A 26560-nucleotide genomic window follows, 5' to 3' on the forward strand; every position below is an offset into this window, starting at 1 on the left:
TATCCCTTCTAATGCCATTTTGGGGTCACCTTTTTCCATATATATATCACCCCCAATATTAAAAAATAAGCATCTTTTTGGCAAGTGTTGCATTTTATTTAAAATTTTTTTTTAAATGTCATTTTTCAGGCCGAAGAGATAGCACAGCTGTAGGGTTTTTGCCTTGCATGCAGCTGATCCAGGACAGAAGGTGGTTTGAATCCCAGCATCCCATATGGTCCCCTGTGCCTGGCAGGAGTGATTCATCTGAGTGCAGAGCCAGGAGTAACCCCTGAGTGCCGCCGGGTGTGACCCAAAAACCAAAAAACAAATGTCATTTCTCCCCTGTTTTTCCTCTCTTAAATGAGGTACATTTGGAAACATATCAGACCAATTCCTCTATCCTATGCAAATAGACTTCAGAGTCTGAACCTTTAGAACTGGGAGGGTTTTATGGGACTTTTCTCAATGCTTAATGGCTTATGCTTTATTTTGAGTGTCTGAAGAAATAGAGAACCCACCCTTAAAACAGTAGTCGTAGGGGTGGGTGGAGAGCTGTTAGAGTGGGTAGGGCATTTGTGTTGCATCAAACCGCCCCTTCAACATCCCATCTGGTCCCCCAGGCACTGTCAAGCATAATTCCTGAGTTTAGAGCCAGGAGTGGCCAAAAAAGCAAAATAAAACAAGTAGCCTCTACAGCATTTTCCCAATAAGGAACTCTTGATTGACAATCATGACTTTAATATCAATCTCTAGAGTAAATTATAAACTGAAGCTTTTCCAGGTCTTGTCATGATCTTAATTTTACATTTAGATTTTGGTATCACATAAGAATTGGTGCCAGTTCTTTGTTCACTCTGAAATTACGGTCTCCCCTGTTCCCAAATAAAGTTTTCCTTAACTTTTTTTTTTTTGGGTCGTTTTTGGGCCATACCCGGCAGTGCTTGGGGGTTACTCCTGGCTCTGTGCACAGAAATCGCTCCTGGCAGGCTCGGGACCACATGGGATGCCAGGGATCAAACCCTGGTTGTCTGGGTCAGCAGCATGCATGGCAAACACCCTATAGCTTAGCTATCCGGCCCCTCCTTAAGTTAACATTTTACAGTTATTTTGTTTGGGAGGTCATGTGAAAGATACTCAGGTCCTACTCGTGGCTCTATTCTCAGGGATCACAGATTTGGGGAAAACCATATGTGCTGCCAGGGATCAAGCCTGAGTCAGATGTGTGCAAGACTCTCTAGGCCTGTTTGTTATTTTTGTGTATGTGTAGTGCCAGACTTGCTACCCAAGGCCTCATACATGAATGTGTTCTATCAGCCAGAACCATAATATGGTGGGTAGGGCATTTGCCTTGCACATGGCTAATATGGATTCGGTCCCCAGCATCCCTTCCACCAAGAACTACCAGAAGTAATTCCTGAGTGCAGAGCCAGAAGTAACCACTGAGATGCATTCCTTGCCCTTTTACAAAATTTCTAATTGAAGGCTGTGGGTGTTGTGTGAACCTAGAGTGGGCCTGAGACTAACTTTTGGGTCCTGTTTCTTGGGGGCAGCAGCTACCAAGGGAGTGCCGGCTGGAAACAGTGACACGGAGGGGGGCCAGCCTGGTCGCAAGCGGCGTTGGGGAGCCAGCACAGCTACTACACAGAAGAAGCCCTCCATCAGTATCACCACGGAATCACTCAAGGTGAGGTGGGAAGAGCCATGGAGGGCGGGTAAGACACCGAGGAGGGAGTAGACCTGGGCCCAGTGTAACGGGGTGGGGGGGTATCTGTGTCCCAGAGCCTCATCCCCGACATCAAACCCCTGGCGGGGCAGGAGGCTGTGGTGGATCTTCATGCTGACGACTCCCGAATCTCTGAGGATGAGACGGAGCGTAATGGTGACGATGGGACCCATGACAAAGGGCTGAAAATATGCCGGACTGTCACTCAGGTAAGACTTCTGCATTCCAGTGTCGGGGGTGGGGCTGTGGGGTATAGGGCAAGCAGGTGAGAGTGGAGGAGGAACCAAAGGAAATCTCCACCTGGGCATAGGATTTGAGGGATCTGCAGAGTACCAGATACAGGCTTGCCTGTTGATAGTTTGTTTATAAAATAGCCACCATTTCATTTTACCTGTATTGCAACTTAAATGTTCTTATGTCAGAATTGAATGGATGAGCAAAACATTCTATTATGTACAGGAAAATGGCCTGTTCCTGCCTTGATTTTCTTCATGGCAGAGTTGATCTCAGGACCTGGTGGAGGTGAACTGAAATATAGTGGACTCTGCCTCCTAGTGTGCTAGGTTGATTGTATCCTACCCTGTCTCGCCAAGATACAAACCAGAGGCTGAAAAGAAAACACCCATCTGGTATTTCAGTTTTACTCTCTTATTCAATACTTACTAGGTAGTACCTGCTGAGGGCCAGGAGAATGGACAGAGGGAAGAGGAAGAAGAGAAGGAGCCTGAAGCAGAGCCCCCTGTACCGCCCCAGGTTTCAGTAGAGGTGGCCTTGCCCCCACCTGTGGAGCATGAAGTAAAGAAAGGTGCGTGGTGCATAAGTGACTTCGGGACAGTTCCCCAAATGCCGAGCATACTTTATTTGAACCTCTTTAAAAGCAATTCATGGTGTTTTGTTTTGTTTTCCTCATAGCATTTTTCCCGTCTTGTTCTCCACCCTTTCCTCCTCCCCCTCCTAGTTATTAAGCTACTTAAGAGCAGGGTTTGATGATTCTTTGGTTCTTTGATTCTTCCTAACAGTATTAGCCTGTACAATGCCTTGTACTTAGAAGTGCTTCACATCCTGAGATGCAAGTGACTGCTAGGCAGAGGAAAAGTTTGCAGCTCTCTATTGAAAAACACTGTTCTCTCTTTGATAGTGACTTTAGGAGATACTTTGACCCGACGGTCCATTAGCCAACAGAAGTCTGGAGTCTCCATTACCATTGATGATCCAGTCAGAACTGCTCAGGTGCCCTCACCACCCCGGGGCAAGATCAGTAACATTGTCCACATCTCCAATTTGGTGAGTCATTTGTTCATTCACAGTTTAGCTCCTTTGGTGGGTAAGAAGCTGAGGTGGGGGGCCGGGCGGTGGCGCTAAAGGTAAGGTGCCTGCCTTGCCTGCGCTAGCCTTGGACGGACCGCGGTTCGATCCCCCGGTGTCCCATATGGTCCCCCAAGCCAGGAGCAACTTCTGAGCGCATAGCCAGGAGTAACCCCTGAGCGTTATCGGGTGTGGCCCAAAAACCAAAAAAAAAAAAAGGAAGAAAAGCTGAGGTGGGGAGCTGCATCGATAGTGCAACAGATAGAGCAATTTGCCTTGCATGCCGCAGACTGGGGGTGGATCCCTAGCATCCCTGAGACTGCCAGGAGTGACTGCTTAGCTTCGCTGTGTGTGGCCCAAAAACAAAAAAAGTTGGAGCTTGGAGCTATTTAATTGAGCCAGATTCTATACCCGACATCTCATATGATCCTAAGAGCCTACCAGAAGTGGTTGCTAAGCACCACCAAGTGTGACCCCAGAATAAAAAAATTAAAGAGAAAAAATTTGAGTTTGGAGTTAGGGTTGAAGTTAAAGCTCTTGTCTTGCATCCTGTTGACCCCATTTTGAATCCCCAGTACCACATATGGGTCCTCTGGACAGGTGGGTGTGGCCCTACCCTCCAAATGTGTGGGGGGGGGCATATCCAGAAGTGGTGAGGATTCACACCTGGCAGTGCTGGGGGATCATATAGAATACCAGAGATCAAATCCTAAGATCAGCTTGTGCACAGCAAATTACTACTACAAATGCTCTCTCTGGCCTCAAAATTGAGTTTTAGACACTTGCTTCTTAGATTTGACAGATAGGTCCACCATTGAATAAGTGAGTTGCTTAACTTCTAGAACTTTTTCCTCACTTAAAAAGATGGTTACACTACAGCATTTCCTTAGAAGGGTGTAGAGTGTCTGGTGCGTAGACCTCAATTGTTTGTCTTCTGGTAACACATACTACTACTAGAGGCTCCTGACCCAGACTTTAAAACTCTACTAGACAGCTTGGGAATTAATTTTTATGTGTTTGGTGGCCACAATCAACAGTGCTTAGAACTTACTCCTGGCTCTGTTCATCACTACTGGCAGGCCAGGGGGAAAGTATGGGATAGGGTGATCGAATCCTAGTCAACTGCATGCAAGCCCTACCTGCCATACTATCTCTCCAGCCCTGCTTGGGATTTCTTCGGGGGAGGGCGCACACACAACTAAGCTCAAGGGTTACTTTTCACTGGCTCGGGAACCATATGGTATGCCAGTAATTGAACCTGGGTCGGCCGTGTGCAAGGCAAACTGCTGTGCTATCGCTCCAGCCCTGGGGACATTTTTAAGACAGACAAGTTAATGAAGTAATGCTCTCATCTTCTGGGAGATCCTAAAATTCCCACTTTCATTGGCAGGTTCGCCCCTTCACTTTAGGTCAATTGAAGGAATTGTTGGGGCGAACAGGAACTCTGGTGGAAGAGGCCTTCTGGATTGACAAGATTAAATCTCACTGCTTTGTAACGGTGAGGGGAAGAAGCTGCTGCTCCCAGCTGTGGCATGTGTTTCCTTGAGACTAATGTGGGTAGGTCTAAGTTGGAGGATTGAAAGCCTATTGTGACCTCTTGTTCCCCCTTCCACCACCAGTATGCAACCATAGAAGAAGCTGTTGCCACCCGAACAGCACTGCATGGGGTAAAATGGCCTCAGTCCAACCCGAAGTTCCTTTGTGCTGACTATGCTGAACAAGATGAGGTAAGAAGCCAGGGTCAGGAGGGTGGTGGCATTTCTGCTAGAGTCTGGCTAAGGCAAGTCACTCAGATTCCTCCCCCCTCTTCTTCCCCTTTGGCTCCGTTCATTGAATCATGGGGCCCCAAAGTCTCTGCCCCATACCTGGGGTCCTTTCATAGGGTGATGCCATTCATGACAGTTTTTGTCCTCCCTTACCCGTAGCTGGATTATCACCGGGGCCTCTTGGTGGACCGTCCTTCTGAAGCTAAGGCTGAGGAGCAAGGTGTGCCACGGCCCCTGCACCCCCCACCTCCACCTCCTGCCCAGCCACCACAGCACCCCCGGGCAGAACAGCGGGAGCAGGAGCGGGCAGTGAGGGAACAATGGGCAGAGCGGGAACGGGAAATGGAGCGGCGAGAGCGAACTCGGTCAGAACGTGAATGGGATCGGGACAAAGTTCGAGAAGGACCCCGTTCCCGATCACGGTCCCGGGACCGTCGCCGTAAGGAACGTGCAAAGTCTAAAGAAAAGAAGAGTGAGAAGAAAGGTACTTGGTGTGGGGACACGTACACCCACTGGTGGGTAGGAAAGGGACCTAATGTTGCTGGGATATTACAAGTCATAGACATCAAGTCTGGCACATTTTCTTCACTTCAGAGAAAGCTCAGGAGGAGCCACCTGCCAAGCTACTGGACGACCTTTTCCGTAAGACCAAGGCTGCTCCCTGTATCTACTGGCTCCCACTAACTGACAGCCAGGTGAGTGGACTCGCCTTCAAGGGCAGCATGGCTGCTAGGAGGGCTGGCCATAAGGAAGAAACTTAGCACCATGCAGGGAGTCAGTTTTAAGGACCAAGTGGAGGGCTGGAGAGATACATAGTCCATATTACCAATCAAGGGATGGGACCCCAGTGGTTCCACAACTTAAGCACAAGTGAATGGCTCATCAGGAAGTGAGTGGGTTCTCTGGTGAGCACCATAACCATAACTGCCTTAGTGAAGTGTGCAAACCTGTTGCATTTCGCCCTTAGGATGGGCTTGGATGGAGAAGGATGGAGGCCTTTATTCTTAGGCCATGGCCACGTGGCTTCATCCCCCATCAACCAGCGGGTCTGGGGTCCAGGAAAGCGACGGGTATTGAACTCACTCACAGGCAGGCTTCGGGAGGCATCAACTTTATTCATGCCCTATCCACCACATGTGTGGCCTATATCATAACCTTTTAAGCATTCAGCCCTTCTTAGCTGGCCCTGCATCTTAACTCCTTTCAGCCATCTTCCCTTTGACCTCCATGCTGGCAAAAGACCAAAAGCCAAATCCCCTGGGTCAAAGGCCTTACATAACCTCCCAAGACCCCTCCCAGAAATGGGCGGGTCTTAGGTAGATACACAAATCCAGGGTGGAGTTACACAAACCCAGTAACACACTTGTCTCGCATACCTCACACTACCAGGTGTAACACAAAACCAAAACCAACCCAGAGTGATATTGTGTGTTTTGAAGAGAAGCCAGAAGCAAAAGAAGAGCATACTCAGTGACAGCTGTGTGGGCTCTGAGGAAGCTGGAGATTGAGTACAGTCACTTCAGTCAGCTGACAAACACTCGCTACTCAGCTGTTTAGGGATCATACCCAGCAGTGCTGGACCAGTTCACTCCCTTCCAGGCATTGCTTGAGGGTGGGAGTATATAGTACTAGGATCGATCTGCATGATCTCTCTCCCATCCCATCACTGATTTGTTTTAATTTGTTAAGTTTGGGGAGGAATCATATCCAGTGGTGCACAAGGACTCCTAGCTTGGTGCTTGAGGGGCCACGTGGTACCCTGTGTTCAAACCAGGTCTTCCACTTTCTTGCATGTAAAATACACATTAGCAGCCAGGTGCTTTTTAAACCTGTTGGGCTATCTAGTACCCCATCTTTAATTTGGAGGGGTTGGCTTTGGTTTTGGGCCACGCCCGACGGCGGTCAGGGGTTTACTCCTGGCTCTGCACTCAGCCTGGCAGCTCGGGGCACCATATGGGATGAGTTGCCGGGAACTGAATTGGAGTCCATCCTGGGTCATCTGTTTGCTAGGCAAATGCCCTGCCACTGTGCTATCACTCTGGGCCCTCCCATATCCTATCTTTGATTTTCATTTTTAGGGTTTTTGTTATGTTGATGCCCCCCCTTTTTAGAGGGAGGTTGGGCCACACCCACTGACGCTCATATTACTCCTAACTCTGCATCACTCCTCGTAGTGCTTGGGTGTCTATCTGGGGATCTAAGCGGGTCAGCCTCATTCAAGGCAAGCACCTTATGCCACTGTACTATCACACTGTATTACCCCTCCCATTAAAAAATAGAAATTTTATTTATGTTCCTCAACTAAAAGTGAGGGCCATCTTTTCTCCTCCCTCTCCCCTTTGGGAGAGTAATTTTATGTTCCCAGCTAAGATGACTAGGCCTAGGTGAGTCTTAGCCCCATCTTTAAGGTAAGGACGTTTGCCGCTTCACAGCAGAGCTAGCTGTCCCCATTGGTTGGAGTCCCTGTGTAAATAAGGGGAAAGCAGGAACTGAAAGAAAGGGGAGCCTAAATGAGCAGAGCCGAGGGCTGATATGTCTATTCCCTGCATTTCCGGTCTGCATTACAGATTGTTCAGAAGGAGGCTGAACGGGCCGAGCGGGCCAAGGAGCGGGAGAAACGGCGGAAGGAGCAAGAAGAGGAGGAGCAGAAGGAGCGGGAGAAGGAAGCCGAGCGAGAGCGGAACCGACAGCTAGAGCGGGAGAAGAGGAGGGAGCATAGCCGGGAGAGGGACAGGGAAAGAGAGAGGGACAGGGACCGGGACAGAGGGGATCGAGATCGAGAACGGGAAAGGGACCGGGAACGAGGCCGGGAGAGGGACCGCAGAGACACCAAGCGCCACAGCAGGAGCCGGAGTCGGAGCACACCTGTGCGGGACCGGGGTGGGCGCCGCTAGCTGGGGACTCTAGGGACAGCAGCAGGTGGCAGCCCCCTGCCCCTGGGGTTCAGGACCACAGCGGATAGGTACAATCTCCACTCCCGGAACCAAGGGTCTCCACCAATTTGCTCAGTGCTGAAGTACGGCTGCCGCCTGTCCCCCCACATACCAAATGGAGCAGTGGCTGTTTCTCTCCTGCTTCCTGTAACCTGTCTGGCGTCTTGGCCCTTTCCTCCCTCTCATTTCTTGTTGTTCAGTGTACGAGGGAAGGGCTAGGTCAGGGAGGAAGATGATCGGCCGAGAGGTGGGGAACTGCTAGAAGCCCCAAGTACCTTTCATCTTTCTGCCCTCCTGCTCACCACCTCCCTTGGTTGCTCACAGCCTCTTGGGAACAGCTGGGGCCAGGACCGGGTCACCTATGAGCTGAATCAGCATCTCCTGAGTCCCGGGGCCCCTGCAGTTCCCACTTCTCTCCTGCAGTCCTTGCCTCTCGTCCACCGGTTCCACTTTATAGCCACCTTTTACTTTTGTTCAATTTTTATTTTTATTTTTTTTATTATTAAATGATGTGGTCTATGGAAAATAATAAAAATCTGACTTAGTTTTAACTCGTGTGCGTGCTTTTCTTGGACAGGACCGGGTGCGTCGCGTGGGCGGATGGGGCCCGGACGGACGGACGGACGGGGACGGGACGGGACGAGACTTAGGGAGCAAGTCGGGTGGCTGCCGAGCCGAGCCTCGCTTCGCCTGGCGCCCACCTGCCTCCGCACCGGGCACTGCGGGGGGAGGCCGCGCGCGAAGCCCATCGGTCCCCGGCTGCCGCCCGCGACGGCCACCAGGGGGCGGCAGCCACCCGCTCGGGAAGCGCCGGTGTTCCCCCCCCCCAGCCCCGGCCCCGGCTCCCCGCTCCATCCATCCCTCCTTCCCTCGCTCCCTCCGCCCGCGGACCCTCCTGCCGCTCCCGGGCTGCCCCCGGGGCCCCTGCGCGCCTTAGCTGCCGGGGAGCGGGGGGCCCGGCCCGTGCGCAGCGGGTCCCCCCTGCCCCGCTGGCTGCCCCGCGGCGCTCTGCCTCCGTCCGGGTCAGCCCCAGCCCAGCCCCGCGCCCGCCCTCCCGGCCCCGGCTCAGCCCGAGCGAGCGAGCGCCGCGCCGCATCTGTATGCGACCGGCGGCCCGCGAGGCGCCGCGCCGCCCCTTCCCCGCCCCGCCCCGCCCGCCGCGCGGCCGGGCTGTCCGGGGAGGGTCGGCGCCGGGCGCTCGCTCGTCTCCCGCGCGCCTCTCGCCTCTCTCGCCTCTCTCGCCTCTCCTCGCCTCGCCTCGCCTCGCCTCGCAGGCGGAGCCTCCTGCGCCCGCCCCTCGCCCGCCTCGCCGCCTTCTCGCCGGCCGCTCAGACCCGCAGCGGAGCCGCGCCGCCCGCCGCCCGCCCGCCCGCCCGCTCGCTCCTCGCTCCTCGCTCCTCGCTCCTCGCTCGCCCGGGTCCCAGCGGCGGGGCGGGCGGGAGCGCTGCGCCCCTCGGCGGTGCCAGGTAAGGGCGCCCCGGAGCCGGGCTCGGCCGTGCGCGGGGGCAGCGGGGGGCCCGCGGGCTGCGGAGGCTCCGAGCGGTGCGCTGCGGTGGGGTGCGCTGCGCTCCTCTCCTCTCCGCTCCGCTCCGCGCCCGGGAGCTCCGCCGGCTGCTTCTCCCGCGCTCTGCCTCCTGCCTTCCTCCCCTCTCCGGCCCGCTTTCCGCCGCCCCTGCCCTCTCGTCTCCTCTCGTCTCCTCTCCTCCCGTCGCCCCGTGCCCTTTCGTCCTGCCCCGGCTCTTCTCCCGCCCTCCCGGCCCTTCTGCCGTCCTTTTCCCGCTCTCCTCTCCTCTCCTGCCCCGCAGCGCCCCGCGCCTGCCGCTCGCTCCCCTTGCCGCCGTCCTGCTGGTGGCCCACTGCTCCGCCCGCCCGCCCTTCCCGCCCCCTCTCTGGCCGGCTCCCCTCGGACGTCCCTCGGGAAGCATCCCCGGGGACCGACCGGCCCGGCAGGTGTGTGTGTGTGTGTATGTGTTTGCTCCAGGAAGGGCGGGGGGGGGGTCCCCGCTCCTTCCAAAATGAAGTTCTGGCGGCCTGCTCTGACCCCTTCCGCGGGGCTTCCCCGCCTGCTTGCCCTGCACCCCCGAGCTCACACCTACCCGCTTGATGGCTTTCCTTCTGCCTTGCCTGTCTCCTCCTTGGTCCCCTCATCCTTGGTCTCGCTCCCGCTCCAGCCTCTGAGTCGGCCTCTGCCCTGACCCTGCACTCCTGCAATTCTCTCTCCCCTACCCACCCCACTCAGCCCGCCTAGCCCCCCTTCAAGAAGGGGCTCACAGGCGCAGCCCTGTCTTCCGAGCCTGCACTCTCTGCGGTCCTCTCTGCTGACCCTGACCCTCGGGATACCACACGAATCCCGAGCCCCCCCCCCTCCCCCGCGATAGACACCCCCTTTCCAGCAGCTTCCCCCCACCCTCCACCCAACCCCCTGGTTGCATATCAAGCTGACAGGATAGAGACCAGGTATGGGTTGCAAGATCCCAGCATCCCCTCTACTGTTTCTTCCCCAGCTTCTCATAGTTGACTGGCTGGAGATTTATCAGGCTGGAGGGCTGGAGATGAATACAGGCCGAGTCTAGAGGGTTGGGGGCTAGGATCTTCTTTGACTTAGTCTGGCTTCTGAGCAATGGGGTATCTAGTTTCTGAAGGGTTAATCTTCAGCAGCTCTCCCTTTAGCTGGTGTGTGTATATGTGACTGTGTGTGGGTATACGTGTGTGTGTGTGTGTGTGTGTGTGTGTGTGTGTGTGTGTGTGTGTGTATGTGGTTTCCTGGCCCCTAAACACCCACCTGTCCTGCAGGTAAGGCTCCATGGGGTAGCCTGGATGCATCAACCCCTCCGCCCCAGCCTGCCCATGCCTCAGTGTCTGGGCACAGCGAACAGAGCCCTGGCTGGAGCCCAAACATGTGGGGCCTGGTGAGGCTCCTGTTGGCCTGGCTGGGTGGCTGGGGCTGCATGGGGCGCCTGGCAGCCCCTGCCCAAGCATGGGCAGGATCCAGGGGCTCCCCAGGACCAGCACTGCCACGGACCCGAAGGAGCTGGGTGTGGAATCAGTTCTTTGTCATTGAGGAGTATGCCGGCCCAGAGCCTGTCCTTATTGGCAAGGTAAGGCTAGAGCTGTCTTGTCCACCGTGACTCCAGACCCCTGGGCCCTGCCCTGCAGCTGCTTTCCCTCTGCAGAGATCTTGCTGCCTCCCTCTGGCTTTCCAACCTGCTGCCCAGTCCTAGATACAGACCCCTGCGCCTTCTGTTCTGGTGCTGAAAATTCTGCCTTTCCCCCGGCCCTGCAGCTACACTCAGACGTGGACCGGGGCGAGGGCCGCACCAAGTACCTGCTGACCGGGGAAGGGGCAGGCACTGTGTTTGTGATCGACGAGGCCACTGGCAACATTCATGTCACCAAGAGCCTGGACCGAGAGGAGAAGGCCCAGTATGTGCTTCTGGCCCAAGCTGTGGACCGAACTTCCAACCGTCCCCTGGAGCCCCCCTCCGAGTTCATCATCAAGGTGCAAGACATCAATGACAACCCGCCCATCTTCCCCCTGGGACCCTACCATGCCACCGTGCCCGAGATGTCCAATGTGGGTGAGTACCCCCACCCTACCCCATGAAGTGCCCATACCCGTCTTTCCATTTCTCCCCAGAATGTCCCACATTTGACTCAGCCCCCTTCATGCTCTTGTCCCTCTCATATGCTGTCCCTTCCCTCTGGCTCTTCTCCTGCTGAGTGGGGTTACGGGGGGTTGGGGGACATAGGAACATCAGTGATCCAGGTTACCGCTCATGATGCTGATGACCCCAGCTATGGGAACAGTGCCAAGCTGGTATACACAGTGCTGGACGGGCTGCCTTTCTTCTCAGTGGACCCCCAGACAGGTGAGAACAGGATGCGGGTGCCTGGCAGGGCCGCTGTGGGGAAGAATGTCCCTGACCCCTCCTGTCCCGCCCCCCCAGGAGTGGTGCGGACGGCCATCCCCAACATGGACCGGGAGACGCAGGAAGAGTTCTTGGTGGTGATTCAAGCCAAGGACATGGGCGGCCACATGGGGGGGCTGTCGGGCAGCACTACGGTGACCGTCACTCTCAGCGATGTCAACGACAACCCCCCCAAGTTTCCTCAGAGTATGGGGCCAGCATGGCCACCACTACCCCTGCCTGGGGAGAAGCCTGCCCCCACCAACCAGGCCCCTGGGGAGGAAGGGCTGGGGCGCAGGGACTAGAGGCCTCTCTGAATGAATGTCTCTCTACCCTGCCATCCCAATCCCCAGGCCTCTATCAGTTCTCTGTGGTGGAGACAGCTGGGCCAGGCACCCTTGTAGGCCGGTTGCGGGCCCAGGACCCGGACCTGGGGGACAACGCCCTCATGGCCTACAGCATCCTGGACGGGGAGGGCTCTGAGGCCTTCAGCATCAGCACAGATTCTCAGGGCCGGGATGGGCTGCTCACTGTGCGCAAGGTCAGCTCCACTCACAGCTGCGTTCCTGCTACCTTGCCCAATGGCACACTCTACCCATTTATTCATTCATTGGTCGTGATTGTGGGGCGGGGGGAACACACTAGTGGTGCTCAGGGATCACTCGCGGCAGTGCTTGGGTGATATATGGGGTGTCAAGGATCCAAGATCAGGTCAGTCGCATGCAAGGCAAATGCACTGTGCTCTTTCCTACCCTTCTAGCCGGCCTTCTGCATTTATTGGTGGGTAACGACCACATTTATCTCAGCTCCAGATAAAGGTCTAAGGTCCAGAAAGTAGAGGAAATTACCTGTTCAACACTTTTGTTTTGTTTTGGGGGCCACACCAGGCAGTGCTTAGGGTTTACTCTTGGCTTTGCTCAGGGATAACTCCTGGTAAATCCAGGATGACTGCATGCAAGGCCTAGTGCCCTACCTGCATTACTATTACTCCAGGTCCAAGAGTTTTTCTCTTGTATATTTTGCTCAATGCTGGGATTAAGCCCAAGGCCTCACACAAGTGCTATACTGCAGAACTACACCATCAACTCAAAACTTTTCACAGATCGAGTCTGTGGGCGCTGGAGACAGACCCAAGGTTAACCACACAGCCCTCTGCCTGTCTGTTGGCCACCGCTGTTCATTCAGTATCTGAGGGAAAGGAGCTGTCTTGCTTTCCACATGTCTCTGGCTTTTCTCTCTCTCCTCACCGCAGCCCCTAGACTTCGAGAGCCGTCGTTCTTACTCCTTCCGAGTGGAGGCCACCAACACACTCATTGACCCAGCCTATTTGCGGCGAGGCCCCTTCAAGGATGTAGCCTCAGTGCGCGTTACTGTGCAGGATGCACCCGAGCCACCTGCCTTCACTCAGGCTGCCTACCACCTGGCAGTGCCTGAGAACCAGGCTCCTGGGACCCTGGTGGGTCTGGTCTCAGCTGCAGATCTGGACTCCCCGGCCAGCCCAATCAGGTGAGCTGGAGTGTGGGCCTGGGTCAAGGGTCAAGGTTAGGAGAGCACACACGGGCTTAGCCATGGTGTGTTCCCATCACCCTTTACCAGGTAGAATGCCTCCTCTCCTGTCCCTCATCATTCCCCTGATGCTTGGGCCTCTTCCCCAGTCTTCACCTTTCCCTTCAGGCAGGGAACAGGCATTTCTCAGCCATGGGGAGCAGAGTAATCTCTCCTGTGTTCATTCCGTTGATGGCTGGACCATGATCACTATTGATCCTTGCTCGCACTTCACACTTTACCCACTGGCGGTGCTGAGTGATCTAATTCCCTGAGGACAGTTGTCCTGCTCTTAAGAGGCTCGATCCTGAGCACCACCCAGTCACTTGCCCAAGTTCTCACAATAAGTGGCAGAATTGGGTCCAGATCCTAATGGTTCACCTCCCCTGCTAGCATGCCCAGCCCCTTTCCTTGAGGATGGGGCAGCCCACCCCCCATGTAGTTGAGTCACTCAGGGGAGCGTGTTAAACCATCTGCCAAGGTCTGGAAGCCTGGATGGCAGTGGTATGGACTGCCCCTCCTCCACCTTGTGCTGTCTCTGCCCCTGCCCCAGTGCCACACAGAGCCTGACTTTCCAGGGACAGTTGTCTTTGAAGGGGACCAAGCAGGTCCGGGCCATCCCCAGACCCCTTGTAGCAGCCTCTCTCCTGCAGGTATTCCATCCTCCCCCACTCGGACCCAGAGCGCTGCTTCTCCATAGAGCCTGATGATGGCACCATCCGCACCGCAGTGCCCCTGGACCGTGAAACTCGGGTCTGGCACAACCTCACAGTGCTGGCCACAGAGCTCGGTGAGGAATCCTGCCCGGGGTGGGGGGGCACAGCGGTGGCCCCAGAGGAGCTGTGCCCTCATGCCTGCTGCCATGGCAACTCCCAGTCTGACCATTGGGTCTTTAGCAGGGACTTTGGCCACCTGAAACAAAATAGGGCTACTTGAACCCAGCCCGACTCAAAGTGCACCAACCCACCTGATTACAACAACCTATAAATCAATCAGCTCCTTGGGAGCCCCCTCTAAGCTGTCCCTGGCAGACCTCTCCTCACTCCACTCGGATGCAAGGATCTTCCCAGGGCGTGCAGGCTCCTCCTGCCCTGTCAGTTACCTGTCAGCAGGATGGCAGCTCAGCTGTGTCTGTGCGGCCCCGGCCCAAGGAATCAGGGCATACCCCACTTCAGCAAGCCTCCCTCATCTCCGCTGTCTTTGTCTGTGTCCTGTCCATGGAAGCTGTCAATGGATGGATGTATGTTGGTGTTTGTCAATGGAGAGCTGTGGGAATCTGCTTCTGTGTGTACGATTGTACAGATATGAAAATCACCTGCATGTATGTGTGCATGTGCACCTCTGCCACTGGCCAGGTATGTGAATAATTGAGTGCCCATGTAGAAGCACAGTGTGCAAATAGATGTGTCCATACAGTAGGGGTACTTGGAGCAGCTTCTGTATCCGGTGTATGTGAAGATTGTGGAGATGATCAGGGGCTATTCCAGGTACCAAATAGGAATTAATTTCTGGAATCTCTACCCTGACTTTATGAAGGCAGTGCATCGTACACCCTTGTACGGGGGAACTCAGGCAAAGGGTCATACAGAGATGAAGGTCAGCATTAGGTGCAGTACTCTTCTGGCTGTAGGTTCAGGCTGCCGCCTCCTCCAGCACATGCACTTCTGTGTGGGAAGCGTGTGTATTTATTGGCTCCTGTGGGACATTAGGAGCTGCCTGCCCTGCAAATATGTGTATGCACGCACATGTTCATTGCGCTTGTGGCTGTCTGTGTGGCTTGTGCTGTGCTTGTGGTTCCCCTTCCACCAACCTGCCAAGTCCTCCACACCAAACCCTATATCATCCAGCGTGACCTAGACCCTCAGTAGGCCCTTCAGGCATGCAGTCTAAAAGCCCAGCCCTCCAAAAGGCTTGCCAGCTCTCTGGAGGAGACAAAGGAATGGAGAGTCTCCTCCTGGGGACGGTGCAGGGGGTTCCTGAATAGCATGAGCAGTGAGGGTCAAGGCAAGACCATAGTGGGCATGCCCCAGAAAGGGCCTAGGTGAAGAGGTAGCTTGTGTCTAGCTCCAGGGTCCCAGCTGGACTGGCTCTGGCTCTCTGTGCTTCATGCAGCTCCTCACTCCCCAAGGTCAAGGTTAAATGAGCCACTCCAACACCATCACCTCCAAACCTTAGTGGGGCATGTGTATGCACGGAGCTGTTCTCTACCCGGGCCAGGGTGGGCTGGTAAGACAGGCCATCCCTTACATAGTGACTGCAATGTCTTATGAGCTACATTGGTTTTAAATGCTGAGTGTCCAATGACTCTGCTAAATGTGCTTGCATGTGGCTGCAGTCTACCTGCACGTACCTTCTCTCTGCCTTTTGTGAACGGTATATGCCCTGTGCTGACTGTATGGAGATGGTGGGTGCTGCAGTACTGCTGAACAGATTGTTCTGTGGACATTGCTGGAATGCTTCACTGATGGAGGATGCATTCGGTTTCATGCATTTTTACCATTTATTGGTTACTCACATGTTCATATAGGCTCTGCCCTCCCTATGCTGCACAGGTGCAAGTGGCATGTAAACTGCCATGTGTGCACAAGGCGCAGAAGTCTATATGTTCATGTTCTGGCTTCAGATAGCTCTGCCCAGGCCTCCCGCGTGGAAGTGACCATACAGACCCTGGATGAGAATGACAATGCCCCCCAACTCGCTGAGCCCTACGATACCTTTGTGTGTGACTCTGCAGCCCCAGGCCAGGTGAGGGGCTAAAGTGAGGGTGGGAGCCAATCCCTCCTCTCCCTGCTGCATACAAGATTCCTCTTCCTCCAGCTCATCCAGGTCATCCGGGCCCTGGACAGAGACGAAGTTGGCAATAGTAGCCGAGTGTCCCTGCAAGGTCCCCTGGGGCCTGACGCCAACTTCACCGTCCGGGACAACAGAGGTGGGTGCCCCCTGCGGCCGTGCTCTTGCCTGCTCCCCCTCCTCCCTTTTTCCTCCACCCCTGCCCACCTCTGCGGTCTCCACAGAAGCCTGGAAGGTAAATGTGGAATCAACATGTTGATGCTATCCTTCAGGGCAGGATGGTTTCTTAAGCAGTGCCTGTTCCCCTCTTCCCCTCCGTCAGATGGTTCTGCCAGCCTGCTGCTGCCCCTCCGGCCTGCTCCCCCCCGCCAGCTCCCCTACCTGGTCCCTGTGGAGCTGTGGGACTGGGGGCAGCCCGCCCTGAGCAGCACAGCCACCGTGACGGTCAGTGTGTGCCGCTGCCGGCCTGACGGCTCTGTGGCCTCTTGCCGGCCTGAGGCTCAGCTCTCGCCTGCAGGGCTCAGCACTGGGGCCCTGCTGGCCATCATCACCTGCATAGGCACCTTGCTTGGTGAGTGGGAACAGAACTGAGAGGGGCAGAGAAATGGGCTCCAGGACTGTGGCTTATAGCTCAGCCATAGAGTATTGGTCTTCAAGTGTGAGGCCCTAGAATCCAGGGCTGCAGGGGGCATAGTGAAGAATCAGGCTGGAGCAATAGCACAGTGTAAGGCATTTGCCTTGCACGCAGCCAACATAGGATGGACCCTGCTTTGAATCCTGGCATCTCATATGTCCCCTGAGCCTGCCAGGAGTAACTCCTGAGCACTGCCAGGTGTGACCCCCACAGCCCTCCCCCCAAAAAAAGAATCAGAACCCTGATTCCTTAAGAAAAATAGCCCTGGGCCAGAGTGTTAGCACAGCAGTAGGGCCTTTGCCTTGCATGACAGCCAACCCGGGTTCAATCCCTGGCATCCTATTCAATCCCCTGAGCCTGCCAGGAGTGATTTCTGAGCCAGGAATGACCCAAGCACTCCTTGGGTGTGCCCCCCCCCCAAAAAAAAAAAGATGGGGCCGGAGATTAAGCACAGTGGTAGGGCATTTGCCTTGTAAGCAGCTGATCCAGAATGGACGGTGGTTCAAATCCTGGCATCCCATATGGTCTCCCGTGCCTGCCAGGAGTGATTTCTGAGCAGAGCCAGGAGTAATCCTGAGCGCCGCCAGGCGTGACCCCCCCCCCCCCAAAAAAAAAGTATGTTTATCAAGTAGAGCACTGTAAGGACCGGTCTGATCCTAGCACCCAGTTGGTCCCCCAGAAGTCATTTCTGAGGGCAGAGAGAGGAGTTAACTTTGAGCACCGACAAGTATGTCCCCCCAAAATAAAAAACAAAGAATAAACCTTCCCTAGTGGGGCCAGACAAACAGTACAGGGGTAAAGGCTGTCCCACCCTACTTATCTATGACATGCATGTGATCCAGTGTGTCCCCCCCCCATGAGTGTTCCCCTCCCATACTGGAAGTTTCCTGTGCTGGAAGGAACACTGAGTGGTCTCTGGATTTCACTCTGGCCGTACCCTTAAGTGTCCAAGAGAAAAGTTCTGTTCTTGTGACCTGCCCATCAGTAAGGACCATCCTAGCCATCAAGGGAGGCTGTTTGATGCCCTGACTCCTGGCATTTTGTCTTTCCGACCACTCGAGAGAGAATCCCCCCCCCCCAGCTACCACACAAAGGACCCAGGGGCCAGAGGCTGATGAAGGGGAGCCCCGGGAGAGCGCGGGCGTGGGTGGGTGGGAGGGCGCGCGTGGCTCTCCATGCTCCGGGCCTCCCTCTCCGCAGCGCTCGTGGTGCTCTTCGTGGCCCTGCGGCGGCAGAAGCAGGAGGCGCTGATGGTGCTGGAGGAGGAGGACGTGCGCGAGAACATCATCACCTACGACGACGAGGGCGGCGGCGAGGAGGACACGGAGGCCTTCGACATCAGCGCGCTGCAGAACCCCGACGGCGCGGCCCCGGTGCCCGGCCCGCCCGCGCGCCGCGACGTGCTGCCCCGGGCCCGGGCCCCGCGCCAGCCCCGGCCGCCCGGCCCGGCCGACGTGGCGCAGCTGCTGGCGCTGCGGCTGCGGGAGGCGGACGAGGACCCCGGCGTGCCGCCCTACGACTCGGTGCAGGTCTACGGCTACGAGGGCCGCGGCTCCTCCTGCGGCTCGCTCAGCTCCCTGGGCTCCGGCAGCGGCAGCGAGGCCGGCGGCGTGCCCGGGCCCGCAGAGCCGCTCGACGACTGGGGGCCCCTGTTCCGCACCCTGGCCGAGCTGTACGGGGCCAAGGAGCCCCCAGGCCCTTGAGAGCCCCGGCTGGGCCCGCGCAGGCCCTCCGAGAGAGAGCGAGCCCGGGTGCGGCAGGATGCAGCAGTCCCGGGCCGGCCCTTCCACTCCTTCCCCTTCCAGTGTCTGCAGCTGCTCCAGGGGGAACCTTCTGGTCCTCCCCTCTCCTGTGTCTCCTCCAGAGCGTCCCCCCCGCTGCGTGTCTCTCCAGGGACTGTCTCTGTGTGTGTGTGTGTGTGTGTGTGACTCCGATTCAGAACCTCTGTCCTCGCACTGTGATCCCACTTTCTCCGTGACCGTTCTGTCCTGTCTGCCCTCGGCTGGGAAGCTCACTCCTAGGCCTATGTCTGTCTGCCGCCCACATCTGGCCCCCATCGTCACCGGGTCCCTGGGACTAGCTTTTGGTTTGTTTCGTTCTGTTGTCCATCCCCAAAGCAAGAAAAATCTTCCAGCCACTGCTGCCCACCCTCCTGCAGGGGAAATTCTCCCCCAGGTTAGTGCCCCTAAACGTGATTGGGGGAAGTCACATTTTCCCACTCCATCCCCGGCTTTTCACCTCTAACCCAGACTCTCCTGTCTACAGACCTGCCCGCATGGTCCCATCCATCACTCATGGACTCATCCTGACTCCACTGGCCTCCAGCGCAGAGAGGGAGCTGCTCACTTCCCAGGGCCCGACCTCCAGCCCCCAGCCCACTCTCTGGGGCTCTCCAGGCATTGTGCTGTTCTATGTACCTCCCAGGCTCCTGGAGGGGAGGGGCAGGAAATGGGGAGGCAGCAGGGGAAGGGGACAAAGGGAGGAAGGGGAGGGACCCCCATCTCTAATTTCATAATAAACACTTATTTTGTAAAAGGGGGTCCTGCCTTTTTCTGCAGGAGAGGATAGGATTTGACCCACTCCCCTCTTGCTGGCAATGCCCCCAGAAGAGGGTTTGAATTGCTTCTGGGACTGAGCGAGTGATGACTTTATCCAGACCCTCACTACCAGCCCTCTAGGCTCCTGTTGGTTTCAAACTGTCCAAGGAAATTAAGATAGAGGAGGAGCAGGAAGGAGAAGTCAGGTTACTGAGAGAGAAGAAATAAAAATTAAAGGGCTCGGGGCTGGAGAGATAGCATGGAGGTAAGGTATTTGCCGTTCATGCAGGAGGTCATCGGTTCGAATCCCAGCGTCCCATGTGGTCCCCCGTGCCTGCCAGGAGCAATTTCTGAGCCTGGAGCCAGGAATAACTCCTGAGCACTGCCGGGTGTGACCCAAAAACCACAAAAAAAAAAAAAAAAAAATTAAAGGGCTCAAGAGCCCCACACACACACACCAACAGTAGAATGAGCTATAGTACAACAGGTACCTTTGCCTTGCATGTCTCAGACCCAGGTTCAAACCTCAGCATCCCATATGGCCCCCTGAGCACTGATAAGTGTGGCCCCAAAAACAAAAATAAGGGGCCAGAGCTATAGCACAGCGTGTCAGACGTTTGCCTTGCACGCAGCCAACCTGTGTTTGATCCTGGGCATCCTATATGGTCCCCTGAGCCTGCAAGAAGTAATTTCTGAGCACAGAACCAGGAGTAACCCGAGTGCTGCCAGGTGTGGCCAAAAAGCCAATTAAATAAACAAAATACTAAAATGCTGCCAGAGGAGGGGGGGGGGGGGAAATGGGTAAGGTGTCTGTTTTACATGTGGCTGAGCTTAGTTTGGTCCCTGATATCCCAGGAGTCACTTTTGAGCAGAGTCAGGAATAGCTATTGAGCACTACAAGGTATAGCTCCAAAGGCCCCCCAAAAATGAAGAGAAAGAGAAAAAATAATAGATGGACAGCAGAAGACAGTCTGGTTCCTGCTGGTGATTGAGGAAGGTGAGAAGAAAGCCTGAATCTTGACTACCATGCTAGTTTTTGGAGGGAACAAAGCAAGCAAGGACTAGTCCCTGTTCAGGGGACTTTCCTGACAGTGCTTGGTAGACTGTGAGGTACTTAGGATCAAATCCAGCACTCTCTCATGCAAACTGCACAAGGCCCATGGATCTCTTCTCTCTCTCGCTCTCTTGCTCACTCTCTCACTCTTAGGACAGTCAGGGCCTCTCCTAGGTAAATAGGTAGGGGTCACGAATGTGGGTTCTGGGGTTTTGCCTCCCAGCCCTCCCTTACCTCCTCAGTAAAGAATTGTAGAGAGACAGAACAGGAATTAAGGCACTTGCCTTGTACACAGTAGAACTGAATTCAATCCTAAGGTGTTGGCTTTGCATGTAGGATTCGATCCCTGACATCACTGGATCCCCTGAGCACAGCTGGGAATGACTCCCGAGCACAGAGCTGGTAGTAGCTCCAAGCATTACCAGGTTTGCCCCCCTCCTTCCCAAAAAAAAAAACCCTAAAAAGAAGCAAATGGAGTTGCTGGTAAGACCTTTGAGTGTATCTCAAGTCAGCACAACTGGCCCTCCCCTCTGGCAGCTAGGGGTGGACTCTGGTAGAGTCCTCACTTCACAAGTATGAGGAAACAGATCCAGCATGGCTCTAGACTTGCAGATGGCTCTTCCTTCCCAAGGCCATCAAGCACTTGAATCTGGGATGCAGTGCTCAGAGGCTACTCCTATTACAGTGCTCAGGGATAACCAAACAGTGCTCACAGGACCATTTGGTGCTGGGGATAGAACCTGGGATTTCTCTATATAAATGTGCTTCAGCTGCAGCTATTTCCTCTCCAGCACCTTCTTGGGGTTCCCTGATCCTTCCTCCTTCCTTCCCAGTCATTCCTGAAGGCCAGGCTGCCTGCTCAGGCCTAGGTGCAGTGTAGGGATTGGACTACTGAAGGGTAGGAAGAAAACCTTCCGGAGGGCCCCTCTGTTGCTCACCCCTTCTTTCTCCCCATTTGAGAGGGTCAGGGTCCATCGTGAACCTCATCCTCCGAGCCCAGCCAAGGCTCTGATAGCAGGGGAGCAGCAGGGGAAGAGGATGTGCCAACCCCACACACACACACTCCCCCACAGTCTCTGCTCCTCCCTCCCTTCATTCCTGTGTGGAGTCAAGGAGGGCCTGTACAAGGGAAAGAGGAGTCTCCAGGAGGGACCTGGACACCTAGATACTGACAGTGGCTCCAGGTAGGGGGCAGAGAGGCTGTGGAAGCTGCTTCCCTGGCCTCACCCCTCCAGACCCTCACCAGGTGGGCCTGACCCAGCCACTCCACTCTCCATGACTCTCAAAAATATTCCAGGTGGGGAGGGAGGGAGGGGAAAGGAGGAGAGATGAGAGAGGAGACAGGAGAGGAGAGGGAAGAGGGGAGAGGGAAATGAAAGTGCGAGGGATGGGGTGAGGGAAGTAGGGAGGATAACTGCTCCAGAAGCACCAAGCAGAAGGCCAAATCCATCCTTCCTGTCACTGTGAGCAAGTCACACAAATCTTTGACCCTGTGACCTCTTCTGCAGTGTGTGAATGTTTACCTCAGAGGATGCTCTTGAGCCCTGTGTCTAGTGGCAGAGTTTGGGCAGTGCAGGGGAGCAGAGAAGGTGGCCATGAAGGGCCCCCCAGCCTGGGTCCCATATTCTCTCCCTGACCTGGCGCAGGTGAGAAGCTGGCAGAGAGGAAGGAGAAAGGAGGGTGTGGAATGAGCTGGGGGCTGGGGGCAGCATTTGCTTCTAAAGAAGGACATGACGCCGACAGGAGGCTGGACCATCTATTGAGGCTCAATCACAATATGTCCATGGGAGGTGGAGCTGCCAAGAGCTCTGGGAGGTGAGGCAGGATGAGATGAAGACTCGGAGCAAAGAAAGCTGAGCTGGGAGACTGTTCCCTTCTCCAGCTCGTTCCTCAGCCCTCCCCCAACCCAGTCCTGTCCTTCTCTCACGGTACCTCCTCTAACCCTGTAGGTGTCCTTGCATTGCAAGCATCCCAGTATCTGTGGGTGCTGGTCCCTCCAAAGAATCCCCACTGTCTTCCGCTCTGGAAAGCGTGACAGGCTCTGGATTGGCCTGGCTGGACTCCTCTTCTTCCTCCTCATCCTTGTAGGGTTCTGGAAACTTCTGCAGCTCCGAGTACAGCCCCCAGGCGTCATTGCGGGACACATACTCCCACCCACTCTCCCGCACATGGAAAAGGTCCACTGACCCCCCCGAATAGGCATCGCGGTGGGTGGCATGGACCACTGCCCGGCGAGCCAAGTCGTAGGCTTCCTGGATGCTCATGTCGTAACGGTAGCCTCGGTCGAGCACGCCATAGGCGTAGGGAGAACCGGAGCCCACAGAGAAAATGTTCCCCTGCAGGCGAGTCCCGTCGCTGTAGACATAGAAGAGTGCAGGGCCTGAGTGGTCCCAGCCGCACAGGGCAGTGGCCACACACAGGTCCAGCCCCCGGTAAGGAGCCATGAGAGTCGACAAGAGCTTGGCAGCACCCGCCACGCTGGGCAGCTTCCCCTCTCGCAGGGCCCGCAGCCGTAGCTCCCGCTGCAGCACCCGGTACCACATGGCACAGTCGGCTGAGGTGCCCGATGTGGTACCCAGGAGGTGCCGGTGAACCGGGATCACCTTGAGGGAGGCCGGACAGGCCACGTAGCTGCCACAGGAGGATCGTGTATCTGCAGCGGCGATGACTCCATGCTGGAAGCGGAAGGCCAGGGTGGTGGTGCCATGGGCCAGCCTGGGGCCGTGGACCTGCAGGAAGGTATTCGGGTCCCAGCCCCGGGGTACCACCCAGCCACTCAGTGGAGGCAGGCGAGGCGAGGTTTCCTGGGCATCCTGGGACTGCCACTTGCAGACGTTCTGCAGAGCCATGTCTGGAGCTAAGTGAAGGTGGGAAGGAGGCAGGCAAGGACTTTGGGCTTAGGGGAGGAGACAGGGGACAGGGAATGGGACTCTAAGGAAAAGCTGGGCTACAGCCAGGAGCAGTGAACCAGACAAGAGTCTCTAGTCCCTTGTCCTGATCCCAGAGTAGAGGCTTGGAGACAGTCTGGCTCAGGGAGCAAGCACCCTCCCCTAGGACCAGTGGGGAGACCTGACCAGCTGGGGCAGGAAAGCTGCTGCCCAGGACTCAACTGAGCGTCCCCATGGAGTCTCCTGTCTGTCATCCTCAAGGCGCTGGAGTGGGTGGGGGCTGGGATAACTGCAAAGGGAGGAACAGAACTGCTGAATTGTTCTGTGCAGGGCACAGGGAAATCAAACCTGCCTTCAGGGGTTCAGGCCCAGAACTGAAGTTGAGACAATGAAATCTCCTTGGCAGGAGCTAACCAGGGAGCCTGCTCTGATCACACTTTCATCTCACAGTCAAGGTGGGAAAGAGGAGAACTGAGGGGCAGGAAAATGGCTCAAAGGCCTGGAGTGTAACTCTACATGCTGGGTCCCTCCCAACACACATGGTCACCCTAGTACTGCCTGGAGTGGCCCCCTGAGTGCTGAGCCAGGAACAACACTATGCATCAGCAAATGTGACCCCAAACCAAAACCAAACAACAATAAAAAGGCATGGGGAAGGCAGAGGGATAGTACAGTGGTTAGGGTACTTACCTTGCATGTGGTTGATCCGGGTTTGATACCCGGCATCTTGTATGGTCCCTCAAGGCCCAACAGAAGTAATTCCTAAGTACAGAGCAGGAGTAAGCCCTGAACATCTCCAGGTGTGGACCAAACCCCTTCCCACAAAATAAAAGTGGTGGGTAGAGGCTAAGGGGAACCGACCTGCAACAGGACAGAAGAAAAAGGAGATTAAAAAGAGTCTTCTCTAAAGGTAAGGTGCCTGCCTTGCCAGCGCTAGCCTGGACGGACCGCGGTTAGATCCCCCCGGTGTCCCATATGGTCCCCCAATCCAGGAGCAACTTCTGAGTGCATAGCCAGGAGTAACCCCTGAGTATCAAACGGGTGTGACCCAAAAACCAAAAAAAAAAAAAAAAGAGTCTTCTCTGGTATGAGGGGCCTTGCAGAAGGGCAGAAAGTTTCTGAAGGGCCAGGATAAGGCAAACTGAAGCCTATCTCCACTTCTCTGACAAATATGATTGTGATTAGGTTTCAGTCATGTAAAGAACACCACCCTTCACCAGTGCAACATTCCCACTACCGATGTCCCAAAAATCCCTCCATCCCACCCCCACCACCTATACTCTAGACAGGCTTTCCAGTTCCTTCATTCATTCACATGATTATGGTAGTTTTCAGTGTAGTTATTTCTATAACTGCACTCACCACTCTTTGTGGTGAGCTTCTTGAAGTGAGCTGGAAGTTCCAGCCCTCCTCTCATTGTCTCTGAGGATTGTTGCAAAAATGACTTATTTTTCTTAAAACCCATAGATGAGTGAGACTATTCTGTGTGTGTGTCTCTCTCTCCCTCTGACTTATTTCACTCAGCATGATAGACTACATGTACATCCATGTATAGGAAAATTTCATGACTTCAACTCTCCTGACGGCTGCATAATATTCCATTGTGTATATGTACCACAGTTTCCTTAGCCATTCGTCTGTTGAAGGGTATCTTGGTTGTTTCCAGAGCCTTGCTATTGTGAATAGTGTTGCAATAAATATAGGTGTGAGGAAGGGGCTTTTGTATTGTATTCTTGTGTTCCTAGGGTATATCCCTAGGAGTGGAATAGCTGGGTCGAATGGGAGCTCAATTTCCAGTTTTTGGAGGAATCTCCATATCGATTTCCATAGAGGTTGGACAAGACGGCATTCCCACCAGCAGTGAATAAGAGTTCCTTTCTCTCCACATCCCCGCCAGCACTGATTGTTCTCATTCTTTGTGATGTGTGCCAATCTCTGGTGTGAGATGGTATCTCATCATTGTTTTGATTTGCATCTCCCTGATGATCAGTGATGAGGAGCATTTTTTCATGTGTCTTTTGGCCATTTGTATTTCTTTTTTTTATCAAAGTGTCCATTTCTTCTCCCCATTTTTTGATGGGATTAGATGGGGTTTTTTTGTAAAGTTCTGTCAGTGCCCTGTATATTTTGGATATTAGCCCCTTATCTGATGGGTATTGGGTGAATAGTTTCTCCCACACGGTAAGTGGCTCTTGTACCCTGGGCATTCTGAGGATGGGGCTTAAGGAATAAAGGCATCTTCTCTCTCCTGGACCTCTTTATATTTATTTATTTGTTTGTTTAGGAGCAACACTCAATGATGCTTAGGTGATGCTTCCCTCTGTATTTAGGGATCACTCCTAGAGGGGATTGGGGAACCATATGGGATACCAGGCTTGGCAACATACAAGGCCAGCACACTACCATCTGTGCTTTGACCTCTCTATAGGTAAGTTCTCCTTTCTGCCTGAAGCCTCACACATATCAGGAGGGATGGTTTGTAGTTCCAAGGCAGGTGAAACATCCAATGTTAGTACTTTCCTGATGAACGTAAGTCTTAAATCAGCCGTAGTAGCTGGATGCTTGCTACTTCTAGCACTACCTAGAGTCTGTTTTCCTGAACTTCACCAGTTAGGGGTTGCTGTGGGGTATGGGATTATTCCCAGAAATGCCAGGGCTCCCTTGACAGCACACTGATGTGGCCACTATCTAACATTTTCTGGAGCCTCAGGACAGAAAATGGGTCGCCTCCTTGGAAAGATTAGCAGATGGGAGGCCACACTGGAGGCCACACTGAGTTCCCACCACCCCTGTTTTTTCCTCATGCAAGGCCACATGAGGCACCTACAGAAGAGATAAGAATGTCTTTTCGGCCCGGAGAGATAGCACAGTGGCGTTTGCCTTGCAAGCAGCTGATCCAGGACCAAAGGTGGTTGGTTCAAATCCCGGTGTCCCATATGGTCCCCTGTGCCTGCCCGGAGCTATTTCTGAGCAGACAGCCAGGAGTAACCTCTGAGCACTGGGTGTGACCTAAAATAAATAAATAAATAAATAAAATAATAAAGAATGTCTTTTCTAGGGGGCAGAGCAATAACACAGCGGGTAGGGGCCTTTGCCTTGCTCTTGGCCCACCTGGGTTCAATCCCCGCATCCCATATGGTATTCCTTCCAGGAATGATTTTTTTGGGGGGGGCCACACTCGGCGGTGCTCAGGGGTTACTCCTGGCTGTCTGCTCAGAAATAGCTCCTGGCAGGCACGGGGGACCATATGGGACACTGGGATTCGAACCAACCACCTTTGGTCCTGGATCGGCTGCTTGCAAGGCAAACGCCGCTGTGCTATCTCTCCGGGCCCCCAGGAATGATTTTTGATCATAATGCCAGTAATGATTTTTGAGCCCAGATCCATAGTAACCCCTGAGCTCTGCTGGGTGTGGCCCCCAAACCAAAGAATGAATAAATACATAAATAAACAAACAAATAAAATGAAAATAATGTTTCCTCCTGGGTCAGAAA

At 54.8% G+C, this 26560-nt stretch overlaps 3 protein-coding genes across 9 annotated transcripts in view; 2 read left to right on the plus strand and 1 right to left on the minus strand.

Annotated features, from left to right (window-relative positions):
• Nucleotides 1-8260, plus strand: part of ACIN1 (apoptotic chromatin condensation inducer 1) — a 60673-nt gene extending 52413 nt beyond the window's left edge. The window contains exons 10-18 of one of the 4 annotated variants that reach the window (XM_049768589.1): nucleotides 1533-1666; nucleotides 1762-1914; nucleotides 2372-2510; nucleotides 2844-2989; nucleotides 4401-4508; nucleotides 4630-4737; nucleotides 4936-5260; nucleotides 5371-5471; nucleotides 7344-8260. In XM_049768589.1, coding sequence (XP_049624546.1) covers nucleotides 1533-1666; nucleotides 1762-1914; nucleotides 2372-2510; nucleotides 2844-2989; nucleotides 4401-4508; nucleotides 4630-4737; nucleotides 4936-5260; nucleotides 5371-5471; nucleotides 7344-7670 — 1541 coding nt within the window. In that variant the 3' untranslated portion in view covers nucleotides 7671-8260. The remainder of the gene's footprint in view (nucleotides 1-1532; nucleotides 1667-1761; nucleotides 1915-2371; nucleotides 2511-2843; nucleotides 2990-4400; nucleotides 4509-4629; nucleotides 4738-4935; nucleotides 5261-5370; nucleotides 5472-7343) is intronic. The other 3 variants (XM_049768591.1, XM_049768590.1, XM_049768592.1) reach the window with 3 other exon arrangements.
• Nucleotides 8261-9105: 845 nt separating this feature from the next.
• On the plus strand, nucleotides 9106-19121 carry CDH24 (cadherin 24). 4 transcript variants are annotated; one of them, XM_049768599.1, is made up of 13 exons: nucleotides 9106-9175; nucleotides 10503-10807; nucleotides 10993-11287; nucleotides 11459-11578; nucleotides 11657-11824; nucleotides 11971-12158; nucleotides 12870-13123; nucleotides 13816-13952; nucleotides 14387-14402; nucleotides 15790-15907; nucleotides 15980-16523; nucleotides 17787-18761; nucleotides 18852-19121. In XM_049768599.1, the coding sequence occupies exons 2-12, from the start codon at nucleotides 10607-10609 to the stop codon at nucleotides 18287-18289; spliced, it is 2544 nt and encodes an 847-aa protein (XP_049624556.1). In that variant the 5' UTR covers nucleotides 9106-9175; nucleotides 10503-10606; the 3' UTR covers nucleotides 18290-18761; nucleotides 18852-19121. The 4 variants fall into 4 exon arrangements, with proteins under 4 accessions (XP_049624556.1, XP_049624558.1, XP_049624557.1 ...); XM_049768601.1 differs by lacking the exon at nucleotides 9106-9175 and having other exon boundaries at nucleotides 10217-10807; nucleotides 15980-16091; nucleotides 16275-16523; XM_049768602.1 differs by lacking the exons at nucleotides 9106-9175; nucleotides 14387-14402 and having other exon boundaries at nucleotides 10219-10807; nucleotides 15786-15907; nucleotides 15980-16091; nucleotides 16275-16523.
• A 2993-nt stretch (nucleotides 19122-22114) lies between these two features.
• PSMB11 (proteasome subunit beta 11) lies at nucleotides 22115-23026 on the minus strand. The gene has a single exon (XM_049768977.1). It carries the CDS (start codon nucleotides 23024-23026, stop codon nucleotides 22115-22117), a length of 912 nt encoding a protein of 303 aa, XP_049624934.1.
• Between the last annotated feature and the right edge of the window lie 3534 nt (nucleotides 23027-26560).

This window comes from Suncus etruscus, chromosome 2, assembly GCF_024139225.1.
Source record: "Suncus etruscus isolate mSunEtr1 chromosome 2, mSunEtr1.pri.cur, whole genome shotgun sequence".
NCBI lineage: Eukaryota > Metazoa > Chordata > Mammalia > Eulipotyphla > Soricidae > Suncus > Suncus etruscus.

Excerpts from the sequence above, each read along its gene's own strand:
- CDH24 (XM_049768599.1), top strand. The coding sequence starts at position 10,607 with ATGTGGGGCCTGGTGAGGCTCCTGTTGGCCTGGCTGGGTGGCTGGGGC. Across the intron at positions 11,288-11,458 it reads GCCCGAGATGTCCAATGTGG|GAACATCAGTGATCCAGGTT; the intron begins GTGAGTACCCCC and ends TGGGGGACATAG. Across the intron at positions 11,579-11,656 it reads CTCAGTGGACCCCCAGACAG|GAGTGGTGCGGACGGCCATC; the intron begins GTGAGAACAGGA and ends CCGCCCCCCCAG.
- PSMB11 (XM_049768977.1), bottom strand. The coding sequence starts at position 23,026 with ATGGCTCTGCAGAACGTCTGCAAGTGGCAGTCCCAGGATGCCCAGGAA.